This window comes from Xyrauchen texanus, chromosome 28, assembly GCF_025860055.1.
Source record: "Xyrauchen texanus isolate HMW12.3.18 chromosome 28, RBS_HiC_50CHRs, whole genome shotgun sequence".
Taxonomy (NCBI): domain Eukaryota; kingdom Metazoa; phylum Chordata; class Actinopteri; order Cypriniformes; family Catostomidae; genus Xyrauchen; species Xyrauchen texanus.
Window position 1 is genome coordinate 25,716,229 of NC_068303.1, and position 13,414 is coordinate 25,729,642.

A 13,414-nucleotide genomic window follows, 5' to 3' on the forward strand; every position below is an offset into this window, starting at 1 on the left:
GTTCGGAACAGGCAATCGAACCAAGTGTGAAAGCCCCCTAAGTGTATGGGGTTCATGAAAAGATTAAATGGCACTCTGGCTTTCCCCCCATTATGTTCCACTGTAAAGTGTTCGACAAGAGAGGGTAGGCAGCAGGGAATTTGTGAGGGAGCAATCTGTGATATTGTCACACATTACCAACATGGCTGCAACATAAATGCAAACAATGTCTGAAAGCCTGAAAGAAGCAAGGGCTTGTTCTTGTTTTTCTGTATTCACAGACTGATTTAATCGATGTACAGTATGCAGGTATACACTATGTTTTGCTTTACATTACTCATGAAATGTGGAAGCTCCTGTTCTAGTCAGAGCCACTAGGTCATGTTAGTTAGCCTTGAGTTAGCCTTGTGAAAGCCCCCAATTTATATTTTTTCTTGATAATGCATTTGTTGAAATTTAAAAAGTATTTGTCTCCTCCTTGCTTATAAAAGGCTACAAAAGCTAATTTTATAGATGATGAATGCTCAGACTGTGTGCATGGACATTTTACTGTATCTATGCTCTCTGATTGGCATGGAATCAATTTCTTAGTATTTAAATGATTGACCATATTTGTGTTCTCATATAAAGTGGGGCCAGAAATCTAAGAGCACAGTGAAAATTTCTTTAAAAGCTGAAAAATCGAATTATTTGGATTTGAAAAAAATTAAAACAATGAAATGAAAAGGTAACATTATTTGATGAATGAAATGTAATGCTACGATGTTAAAATAATTAAGATTCTTCACTAAACCTCTTCAACTCTGCAGACTTGCCAAAAGGGGGCACTATATCGCGAAAAATATGTACGCTTAAAATGTTCAAGTCTTCGAATACATAATCAGGCATAAAAAAATAACAAAAATAACAAAATTAGGCCTGAAAATATTTGTGTCGCAGATCTCATGATATTTGTAAGACATCAAACACAAACGTCTCTTTTATGCACCAGTCACTGCTGCTATAAGCCCCAAATAGCTAAAAGTCTCTGGCGATTCCGCACCGCAACTGCCTTATCCATACCAATACTGTATTGGCCGCCCCACTGCCAAGGGTACTGAGAGCGGACGAATCCAGAAGCCTGGTCTGGGTAGTAAAAGGTGCCCGCCACGACTTTGTGAGTTCTTCGTGCACCTCTGTAAAGAATGGGACCGGGGCAGGGTGTGGCAGTGAGCGGACTCCTTACACAGGAACCAATCATCAAGCTGTGACGGCTTAGGGCAGGGTGGAGGTTTCCACTCCAGCCCGACACTCGTGGCAGCCCAGGCAAGCATGGTGGTCAGCCCTGGATCAGCCTCAGACTGGGCAGCCACAACTGAGGGTGGAAGCCCAGTCGAGTCTTCAGCATCTGACTGCACCGACCCACTTTCCGATGCTGCGATCAAAAGCTCATCCTGCTCAAGAGCTCCAAAATAGACATTAAACTCGCCCTGAGGCGAGTTGTCCCCAAATCGTCCCCAGAGATAACCGATCCGGCCTCGTACCCGTAGGCATCCAGGATTTACACACAGTGTAAAGAGCATCTTTAAAAAGATGCTCTCCATCAGTGCGCACTCTTTTAGAAGGAAATATACTCTTTTCTGCAAGAATATATAAGACGTACTCTGCATCAATCGCGTAGAGGGGGAGAAAGCCACTGAAATGCGCCGTATATCCAACAGCATATGCTTCTCACTGTGAAGTGAATGGAACGGCAGTGGAACTCGCAGCTCAACACCACTCATCTCCGAAGAAAGAATCTGAATGAGTGGTTGCGAGCCAGCTCATTTTATACCCGTATGTCCGGGGTAGTGTCATGCAAATTCCACTCGCCAATTCCCATTGGCCTTTTCTCAAAGATCATCGGTGTTTGAGGCTGCCAAGAGCGACCCCTAGTGTCACTTCATCGACACATCTTCGAGTGAGTGACAGATAGGGAAATTACATTTTGCAATGTACCACAGACAGGAATAAATGATAATTCACCGCACTCCCCATGTTCAGAGTGAGAAAGGGAGGGAAACAGGGAATAGATAGTCTTGGGCATTTTTATGTAGGTTGTGCATCAGAGGCAGTGCACAAGAAATGTATCAGAGCTCCGTAGCTTTTCCCTTTTTGTCTAATGGATCTCATTATTTGTTATAGAACACTTTTTTATGCAATGCTCTAAATTTCTGTATTCAAGTTGTCATCATTGATAGCACACGTATACATCACCCAGATGTCTATTTGATGTGTGTGTGTGTGTGTGTGTGTGTGTTTACATCTGGAAGACATATTTTTTACATGTTCTGCTCATATGCAAATAATGTTCTGGATGTCAATAAGACATACAGCAGTTATTATTTAGAATGTTTGTAAATCTGGTCTTTTAAAGATGTTTATTAAATGGAGACATCTCAGAGATGTATGTGTGCTATCTGGGTGTTGTGCAGACAGTGTTTCTAATGGTTCATAAATATTTTCATTGATCATTTTGAAAAGGCTGTCATTATGATATAATATCTGATAATGTCAGCATTGGGTGTGCAATTGTCATCTTTACACCGTTTTCTATGTTGTGGTGTGTGAGCTCTCCACTCTTGACTGACTCATCCCTTTGCAGAAACTGAAATCTAAAGACTAACAGGTTTACCTGGTAACCACACTACAATGGCTTATTTAAGTTCAGAGTTTTAAGAAAGTTTTAAAGAAAAAAGTTATGATTATATGAGACTAATACGTCTGCTAAGTCCCTTATATGGGAAAAAGTACAGTCGACAATTATATATCTTGTATTTCTTTTCCCTGCAGAATTTCTTACTGCACAACAGATAAAACTCAGGATAAGGTATTTGCCTACGTCTCCCAAAGCCAATTCAATGAAACTCTGGAGTGCCATGCCTTCCTATGCCAAAAAAAGAAAATAGTGAGTGTCTTCACATGCATATTTGAATATAACAGATAGCACAACATACAGTAACAAAGGTCCTAGCTATCTTCTTTTATTTACACTCAGTGTCTCTGATTCACTTTTATTATTGTTTGTTACAAGTTACAATTTTGATGGTTTTGCTGTCCTACATCACTGTGTCATTTTACCTGGTTAATGTTTAGCTTAATAACTTGTATTGTAATTTACACACTAGTTATTAGGAAAACCTTAGCCTTTTCTCTTGATCTTAAAGGAATAGTTCATCCAAAAATAAAAATTCTCTAATCATTTACTCAATTTAAGATTTTTAGAAGAGTATCTCAGCTCTAGGTCCATACAATGCAAGTGAATGGTGACCAAAATTTGAAGCTCCAAAAAGCACATTTCAGCATAAAAGTAATCCATAAGGCTTTTGAAGTGATCCAATCAGTTTTGGGCGAGAACAAACAAAAATGTAAGTCTTGCCATTGCAGTTTTTAGGCATTGCATGTACCTACAGAGATATTCTTCTAAAAAAACTTTGTGTTCAACAGAACAATGAAAATCATAAAGGTAATGAAAGTCATCTGGGGTGTCATGAGGGGGAGGGAGTAAATGAGGGGGAGGGAGTAAATGATGAGGGAAATTTCATTTTTGTATGAACTATTCCTTTAATGTTTAGATGGTATCTAACGCCATCTTGTGGAGTACAGCATATTCAAATATTTTTTGCTCCATGCACCCACAGGCTCAGGCAGTGACTTTGACAGTAGCACAAGCTTTTAAAATAGCACTGGATCTGTGGGAGATTGCACAGGAAGGTGAGGTTGTATGGAAGTTTGATGAACAGATTAACAAATAGACATTGCACTTGCTTTTTTGAGTGAATTGCACATAATACAATGTGCAAACAGCGCAAATCACAGATATCAAATAAAATGTGTTTGATGAATATGACTAAATGCATACTTGAGAATTTAAAGTTACTAGAATCATCATAAATGCTTTCCCTTTTCAGACAAAAGTAAGAAAGGTCGCACATGCTATTCCTGTACAGACCCCGAGTCTCATCCTGAATCAGATCAAAACAGTGTTTCAGGTACATTATTACAGCATGCATTTATCAGTTTAAACACTTCAGTAGTGGTATTGCTTGGTATTTGATCATAATATTGTTTAATTAATTAGAATATTCAAGTTTAGTTTTCATTATTGGCTTTATTAAAGCCTACAACCCCATTCAGACCAACCCCAGATCTAATCCATGTATGGCAAAACATGTAAAACACTTATACAGTAGGCCTAAAATATGTACTGTATGTTCATATATGGCTTCACTGATAAGAAAATATGTCACATACTGTCACGTACATACTGTACATATATGTAACACATTTTAAAATACTTCAAAATACTGGGGTTTCATACATTTTCCCAAATACTAAAACATATATGACATTTATTTTTCATTCATTTGTACATATCAGTAACTGGTAAACTGGTAGTCACCACAATTGTGTCCTTGAGCAAGGCACTTAACTCCAGGTTGCTCCAGGGGGATTGTCCCTGTAATAAGGGCTCTGTAAGTCGCTTTGGATAAAAGCATCTGCCAAATGCATAAATGTAAATGTAAATATCACATGTATTGATATACAGTATGTATAAGATTGTATAAATGAAAAACCATGTTCTCTGCTTCATGTTTGCACATGTACTTTAGAATATATGTCATAAACAAATAGTGGGATTGTCAATATGTACGTACATAAATGGACATATTTGAATTACATTTATGGTATCTATATCTATCTATCTATCTATCTATCTATCTATCTATCTATCTATCTATCTATCTATCTATCTATCTATCTATCTATATATATATTTGTATATTAATTATATTTAGGACTGTTCTTTTCTAATGCATTGATTGTACTTGTGTGACAGAGGAGAAGGAGACTCAGGCTATGATGGAGCACAAACTTAGAAAGCCCTTCTTGCCTGCCTTTCTTTTACCATCTCCACGCAGCAGCACTAGGAGACGGCCAATCAAACATGATTCCTGGGTATGATGTCATCCTTTTTGTCTGAGATTTGAATTCTATATTAACAAAGCTCAATGTATAGAATAATGTACTGTATCTCTACTGATTTTCTCTACACACATTCAACTGAGATTTTAAAAATGGTAAAAGTGTACAGTAGTGCTGTGCTGGGGTTATTTTGAATAATTTCTCTAGCATGTGCTAGAATATGACTTAAACATCAGGCAAACCTTATCTGGTAAACTAATATATAGTGCTGCACCTCATTTGCCTTATTGATAATTAGAATCCTTGCTCATTTTTATTCATTTTCTAAACAGTGCCACTATTGTATTGAATATTAGCTCCAAAATTCATTTTTTTTTGATACCAAGCAAAATGCCAAATACAGTAATTACCTTTTCCATTGGTGAATTGTATTGTAATATCAGTAAGCATGGCTTCTCCTGTTGCGATAGCAAATAGTCACCACTAAGTGGTGCATCTGGCTGCATCACCGTCTGGTATGGCAACACCACCGCCCTCAACCGTAAAGCCCTGCAAAGGGTGGTGCGAACTCACAGACACATAATCGGAGGTGAGCTTCCCAAACTCCAGGACATCTATACCAGGCGGTGTGTGAAAAAATCTCGGAGGATCATCAGAGACTCCAGCCACCCGAGCACCTGTCAACACTCCCGTTTATCCCGTAATTTGTATGACCCAAACCTCGTTATATGAATAATCACATAAATATATTATTCCAAGGTTGTCCAGTTGCCAGATCTTGTATGAAACGCATCTTACGCACACAATCGACATATCATACAAATGTATGACCTCAACCTGGCAACCTACAACCCAGTTGCGCTATTGATATTTGCGCAGGTAGTAGAGGCGGGAAGTTGAATCAAACATCAGTGGTAGGTAGAAGACTCATGCCCTGTCGCAAATGGCGCACTTCATGCGGACTTTCGGTCTCGTGGACTTAAATTGCGCGTGCTCGCTGAGTCTACGAGTCCGTAGGCCGTCCCATTTAGCATTTTAACGCTCTGAAGTGTGCTCAGCAGCGCCCCCTTTGTACCCTTGAAGCGGTCTTCCGCGAAGCCCGCATAGATCCAGGCTTCACGCACTTCAAGTACCCAGGAGTCCTTGCGAAAGGCCAATCAGACAACTGGTGTGAAGAGCGCTTTCGCTCACGGACACAGACAATTGATAACATGGCTGAGAAGAAAATATTTAAGTGTAAAAGTATCATTATGGCTTAAGCCACTGCTTATTAAGCCTACCCTTTATAGCTACATAATTAGCAATCAAATGGAATGAGCGTCACCTTTCACTGGTATTGATTAATACAAGACAAGAGAAAAGAAAAGAAAAAGAGAAAAAACGACATAAAAAAAACAAGGTACACATAATATATATATATATATATATATATATATATATATATATATATATATATATATATATATATATATATATATATATTTTTTTCTTTTTCTTTATATATATATATATATATATATATATATATATATATATATATATATATATATATATATATATAAAGAAAAAGAAAATTAAACAGTAAATCAAATAATAATTACTTAATGCATTAACGACTTGTTAATGCATGAGGATAAATTTACTTGCTTATCCTTTCCTCCGTGCATAACATCAGCATTTGTATGCATGAAAAATAATCTTGTCTTCTACGACGTCGGAGCGTATAAATGTGATTTCTCTGCATGGCAAGCCATCTCGCAAACACAATAGTAAAAACAACAACAATAGGCAGCATATTTTCCCGAACCGAACCTGCAGCTCCTGTCCAACAATAACCATGCTTCACGATCGAGTCTGTCCCAAAAATACTTCTCAATGCGCCCTTGTGGACTTGCGCGAGGGGCCCTATAAGTCTGCACTACATGACGTCACCGAAGTGTGGACTCTGAGGAAGTCCACAAGTCCGGAGTGTGCCATTTGGATCAGGGCCTCAATTTGTGCTCCGGCGGAAAAAATCCCCCAAAATATTCATGTAAATTGAACAACAGCTGCACGCAATAATTTAATTTAATATATCGAAGCCATATCGACAGTGCCCACGCCTTTTGCTAAATGTGTCGCACTGATTTTAATATCGGACACGGTGGGAAAAATAACGTTACTCAGCACATTTCATCACAACGGCACATTTTGTATTTAGCCTGCCTCTGCCATCAAGCACAAACATTTGACCACTAGGTGGGGAGCTGCCTTTTCCAGTTCCATTCCAAGAGTTGCTTCTCCATAATTTGCTTACCAGGTCTCTTTTATAAAAGATTGGATCCATCAGCCTCTGTCTGTGCACTTTGTTCGACTGTGCCTTGTTAATTACTTTTCAGCACAGTGATTTAATTCCTTTCCACGGTTCAGGCAGGTTCTAAAACCCAATTAGAATCTTCATATGCAGGTTTCAGATAATGACTGAATGAGAGATTAAGTGTCTGGAAATGCAGAAACAATCTAGAGCACATGACAATGACTTGCTGGAGAGACTGTTGGAGTCGGTCATTGCTTATGTTATTTGTTTAATGAATTTAGAGGAGAGAAGGGATAATTGTTACACTATACATGTCTTCTATAATCTTAAAATAATGTATATCATGGTATAGATTTGATCTATTGTGAGTTTATTTAGGTTAACACTGTGAAAATGTTGTATTTAGTCTGTGTTCTCTTCTTTATTTTCAGGATGTGGAAGATAGCCTTGATGATGCATTTTCAAGGTAGGTTTGCGTTGCCTCCCATGCACTTTTGATCACATCTCTCTGTCAGGCCTCACAGAAACTGTGAATTTAGGGAGAGGAGGAGGAGATCACTACTCATCTCTCAAACCAACTGCATAGAGTACACACAAATAGAAAGCATCTGACTGTGACAAAACCATACTTTCTGTCTAACAAGAACATAAAAGTAGAAACATTTGGACCTAGACTTTGTAAAAATGCCACCTTGCTTGCCCAATGGCAGAATCCAGAAAGTTTCTATGCTGATCATACACTTGCTCTTTGACTCCCTGGTGAGTTTTGTCCTTTGAATGCAAACACCTTGGCACCCCAACTTATAACTTCTGATCTCGTTTCTCGGTGGAGATTCACCATAACATCCTATATACTTAGAAGCATATGGAAATAGTCTAATGTTCTTTGCTTTTTTCTCTGCTCATATGCAGGCAAGAAGAGATGGGGTTGATTTTCTCCTTAAGCCTTCAAGATCTGAAGGTGTTTTTAAAGATTTCCATTTTTCAGTGGCATGCCCAAAACTAAAGGCTTATTACTCTATAAAAAATCCAAAGAGGGTAAATTGTTTGGTATCATTTTATACAACTTTTCTCAATTGTTTTATGATATGCATAATGATAAATTTTGAGACTCTCAACTTAAAAAACTGCTGAAAAAAAATACGTGAGCTAAAAATTTACTTTTTTCTTTTTTTTTTTTTTTTTCCTGATTTGACATTATATATACAGTGAGGAAAATAAGTATTTGAACACCCTGCTATTTTGCAAGTTCTCCCACTTAGAAATCATGGAGGGTCTGAAATTGTCATCGTGAGGTGCATGTCCACTGTGAGAGACATAATCTAAAAAAAAATCCAGAAATCACAATGTATGATTTTTTAACTATTTATTTGTATGATACAGCTGCAAATAAGTATTTGAACACCTGTCTATCAGCTAGAATTCTGACCCTCAAAGACCTGTTAGTCTGCCTTTAAAATGTCCACCTCCACTCCATTTATTATCCTAAATTAGATGCACCTGTTTGAGGTCGTTAGCTGCATAAAGACACCTGTCCACCCCATACAATCAGTAAGAATCCAACTACTAACATGGCCAAGACCAAAGAGCTGTCCAAAGACACTAGAGACAAAATTGTACACCTCCACAAGGCTGGAAAGGGCTACAGGGAAATCGCCAAGCAGCTTGGTGAAAAAAGGTCCACTGTTGGAGCAATCATTAGAAAATGGAAGAAGCTAAACATGACTGTCAATCTCCCTCGGACTGGGGCTCCGTGCAAGATCTCACCTCGTGGGGTCTCAATGATCCTAAGAAAGGTGAAAAATCAGCCCAGAACTACACGGGAGGAGCTGGTCAATGACCTGAAAAGAGCTGGGACCACCGTTTCCAAGGTTACTGTTGGTAATACACTAAGGCGTCACGGTTTGAAATCATGCATGGCACGGAAGGTTCCCCTGCTTAAACCAGCACATGTCAAGGCCCGTCTTAAGTTTGCCAATGACCATTTGGATGATCCAGAGGAGTCATGGGAGAAAGTCATGTGGTCAGATGAGACCTTTTGGTCATAATTCCACTAACCGTGTTTGGAGGAAGAAGAATGATGAGTACCATCCCAAGAACACCATCCCTACTGTGAAGCATGGGGTGGTAGCATCATGCTTTAGGGGTGTTTTTCTGCACATGGGACAGGGCTGACTGCACTGTATTAAGGAGAGGATGACCGGGGCCATGTATTGCGAGATTTTGGGGAACAACCTCCTTCCCTCAGTTAGAGCATTGAAGATGGGTCGAGGCTGGGGCTTCCAACATGACAATGACCCGAAGCACACAGCCAGGATAACCAAGGAGTGGCTCTGTAAGAAGCATATCAAGGTTCTGGCGTGGCCTAGCCAGTCTCAGACCTAAACCCAATAGAGAATCTTTGGAGGGAGCTCAAACTCCGTGTTTCTCAGCGACAGCCCAGAAACCTGACTGATCTAGAGAAGATCTGTGTGGAGGAGTGGGCCAAAATCCCTCCTGCAGTGTGTGCAAACCTGGTGAAAAACTACAGGAAGCGTTTAATTGCAAACAAAGGCTACTGTACCAAATATTAACATTGATTTTCTCAGGTGTTCAAATACTTATTTGCAGCTGTATCATACAAATAAATAGTTAAAAAATCATACATTGTGATTTCTGGATTTTTTTTTTAGATTATGTCTCTCACAGTGGACATGCACCTACGATGACAATTTCAGACCCCTCCATGATTTCTAAGTGGGAGAACTTGCAAAATAGCAGGGTGTTCAAATACTTATTTTCCTCACTGTATCTTGGGGTGGAAATAAGGGATTATGTGTTGATACGACAAAGTAATCAAATGTTATAGCATTCCAAAAAATATTTATCCTAGTGTCAAAATGCCTCTTCAAACAAATAAAACATGATAATTGTGCATAAGAACTCATTACACATACAAATTCAACAACGACTTAAGTTCTTTTCTCTCTCCAAAGCATGCAGGTATGAGTAACAAGATCTCATTATATTCCATTCGTCATTGAGTCTGTGTCATGTACTTGACGTCATCTTCTGATGGTCTTATACAATTAGAGGGAATGATCCTCTCTGTCCATGATGTCATCAGTTTGTTGTTTTTACCGATTACAATACTTTCTATTTTATTGATTTCTACAGAATCCCTCACCAGTGCAAATGAATGAGCAACTAAAGTCAGATTGTCAGATTAATCAGCCAATCAGATTGATTTATTTGTTCTTGGTGGGTGTGATCTTTAGGATATGTCCCAGTCGAGGCCTTCTAGCTCGCCGTGAGTGACGCAATCACGCTTTAAGTGATGTATGTAATTCAAGAGTGAAAAGCGCAAGATCTTGCTGAGGAGTCAGCTGTCATCACTGCTGGTATTGCCGTTGAGAAAGAGATCCTTATGGATTTAAAAACACAAGATGTTTTGCATAACCGTGTGATTGCTTAATTTATTAAACAGGAAAGGAGGACTGATTTTACTTCAAGTAAATTGGTAAGTGCTTTTTGCATTGTTATAGCAACATCAGGAGTTTTCTGAGTGTAAATCAGTCTGCTTGAGCATTCAGAGTCGGATCACAATTTGAAAAGTAGTGCTGTGTTCCATTCATCTTGGAAAGTCAGATTTTACAACTTCCTACTAGGAAAAGTGATATGGAATGGATCCTGAAGTCAGAATTACTACTTGTAGGCTCGTGCAGAAACTCTCAACTATGATTTTGCCGAGATGCAGGGGCATGATGTCACACAAACATGTCGACACTCGAGATATACAAAGTAAGTGATTCTTAAAAGATACTTTATTAAGTAATATCGATAAATGAGTTCATTTCCACATTACATGATATTAAAGCTCGTTTAACAAATGCCTGCAGAAACAGGTGTTTAAAACATGGTAAATTATAATCTCTTATGATAATCGTACACATGAATCACAAAATGCACAAAAAACTACAGCATTGTTTATCAGTTGGGTTGCTAGGAGACATCTCTAATGAGATTCAAACCCCTGCTAAGCTAACGGGAGCGTTGCAGTTCTGAATATCAGGGAATAGATTTAATTAATGTTCGGAGATATCAAGTAGGAATATTCCTCATCCAACTTGAATGAAACGCAGCATAACCGTGAACCCTGACGAAACTAAATTTATTGCAAGCAACAAATCGCAAATATTATTTGATAGATTTTTCCTTAGACCTCCTTGGTAGATTCATATGAAAAAATATGATTTTTTATGTCTGTTCGGGAGACGTTTGTTTAAAAAAACAGTCATGCTGCAGTTAAAATTAGGCTTGCTTGAGCATTAACTGTTGTTTCAAGTTCTGGCTTTCATGCATGAGCGTGTTTTTAAAATGTCAATTGGTATTACTAGTTAGCTGCAACATAATTTATGATGCCCAAAAGCATAGGGAGTCTTATTCATTTTGAAACTGTGTTTTCTTAATGGCATGAATCCCACTGAAGGCTTAGACTTTAAATGCATGGCCTGCCACTGTTATTCATACCTAGCTAGGTTTAATGGACAGTAGCAGATGGTATATGAAGAATATTTCATGCATGTTCATACTTTCTGTTCTGCATTTACATTTACAATTATTCATGTAGTAGAATCTTTTATCAAAAGCAACTTGCAAATGACAACAACACAAGTGGAAGCGGTTCTGTTCTGTAATCATTTCCTATAACTGAATGATTGCAGGTGTTTATAAACACACATTATATGATAAATATATTTTAATAACCCAGATTAACAAACAGACAGGCAGGAACAAAACCAAAGAGAATAATTGTTAATTCATTGTCCCCAATGTGAATATTTTTTTGACTTGACTCATTCGCAGCACTTAAATTCATGTTAAATATTTCCTGTCACTTTAAATAGTCCTTTAGAGAATGGAGTTAGGCTGCCTCATAGGCAGTTTTTCAAGCTATCAAGAAAAGGCAAACTACTGGACATTTTCTGTTGAACAGGGCCTCTGGATGCCTGTGATGAGAATACCAGAAAACAAAACAAACTTTGTTTTCAAGCCTGAGTTCTTGGTAACTGATCAATCCACAATGAATCATGATTTACCCTGAATTATATTAGATACTTAAACAAATACAGTGAGGATTTTAACTATGTGTGTATGGACACCTAGCAAAGCAATTTGCCACCAAGTAAAACATTAACATACATCAAGCATTCTTAAACACATAAATGTGCTTTCTAGGAATGACAATCAGTCAAACACATGATAAATGTTATGTTAACTTTTTAAATAATTTCTCACCACATTGATTCAGGTTCTCCTCTGCCATAATGTGGCAGCTGTAACTAATTGTTAAGCCAGTGCATTACTATGACTTCAATATTGGCATGCAGCAGGTCAGAATCTGTTCTCTCATCTTGATAATGGAGGCCATACATTATTAGCAATGTAATGGACAAAAAGGACCATTATATTACATTATACTAGTTTTTAGGAAGTAAATCAGAGGAGGTGAATTCAAAGAGTCAGCTCTACCATTCAAACATGAGCAAAACATCATGCAGACAAATCTTCTAAATGCAACTTAAAACAATTACAAGGCCACTAGCACAAACTAATTATATTATGTGTATTATAACAATAATACAACCATAATAACAGATCAAGATCTTCACTTGCTGACAAAGGCTGAAGTTTGGAATGATATGTCTGGAATAAGAGGCTAAGGACCCAAGCGCAGAGATAAAATACAAGGAATTTATTTAAACACAAAAATGAATCAAACACAAACTAAAACTCCAACAAGGTGGAAAACAAACTTAAACTAGAGGGTAATGGAAACCAGCTGGACTGCAAAATGGGGAAAACATACAGGGCCAACGGGATCAAGACCAACAAACCGACTGACTGAAAACACAAGACAGACATAGGATGATAATTCCACGGCCCTGTCAGACCCAGCATCTCAAAATTGGAACATCAAACAATACACAAGACGTGAACTTAAGGAAAGTGGTGGGACCTCAGGACAGAGAAGGGGTCTGGTGGCCTGGGAGGTGGCTTCCAGGCATTGGTGATGTCTGGAGGCCTGGGAGGTGGCTTCCAGGAATTGGTGACGTCTGGAGGCCTGGGAGGTGGCCTACAGGCAGAGGTGGGGTCTGGAGGCCTGGAAGGAGGCCTCAGGGTGGAGCAGGGTCTGCCAGCCTGGGAGGAGACCTC

At 38.5% G+C, this 13,414-nt stretch overlaps 1 protein-coding gene across 2 annotated transcripts in view; it reads left to right on the top strand.

Moving 5' to 3' along the window:
- Nucleotides 1–13,414, top strand: part of si:dkey-71h2.2 (low density lipoprotein receptor adapter protein 1) — a 47,251-nt gene that overhangs the window by 27,356 nt on the left and 6,481 nt on the right. For both annotated transcript variants that reach the window (XM_052096620.1, XM_052096619.1), the window contains exons 4-8: nucleotides 2,791–2,905; nucleotides 3,639–3,711; nucleotides 3,909–3,989; nucleotides 4,838–4,956; nucleotides 7,651–7,685. In XM_052096620.1, coding sequence (XP_051952580.1) covers nucleotides 2,791–2,905; nucleotides 3,639–3,711; nucleotides 3,909–3,989; nucleotides 4,838–4,956; nucleotides 7,651–7,685 — 423 coding nt within the window. The remainder of the gene's footprint in view (nucleotides 1–2,790; nucleotides 2,906–3,638; nucleotides 3,712–3,908; nucleotides 3,990–4,837; nucleotides 4,957–7,650; nucleotides 7,686–13,414) is intronic.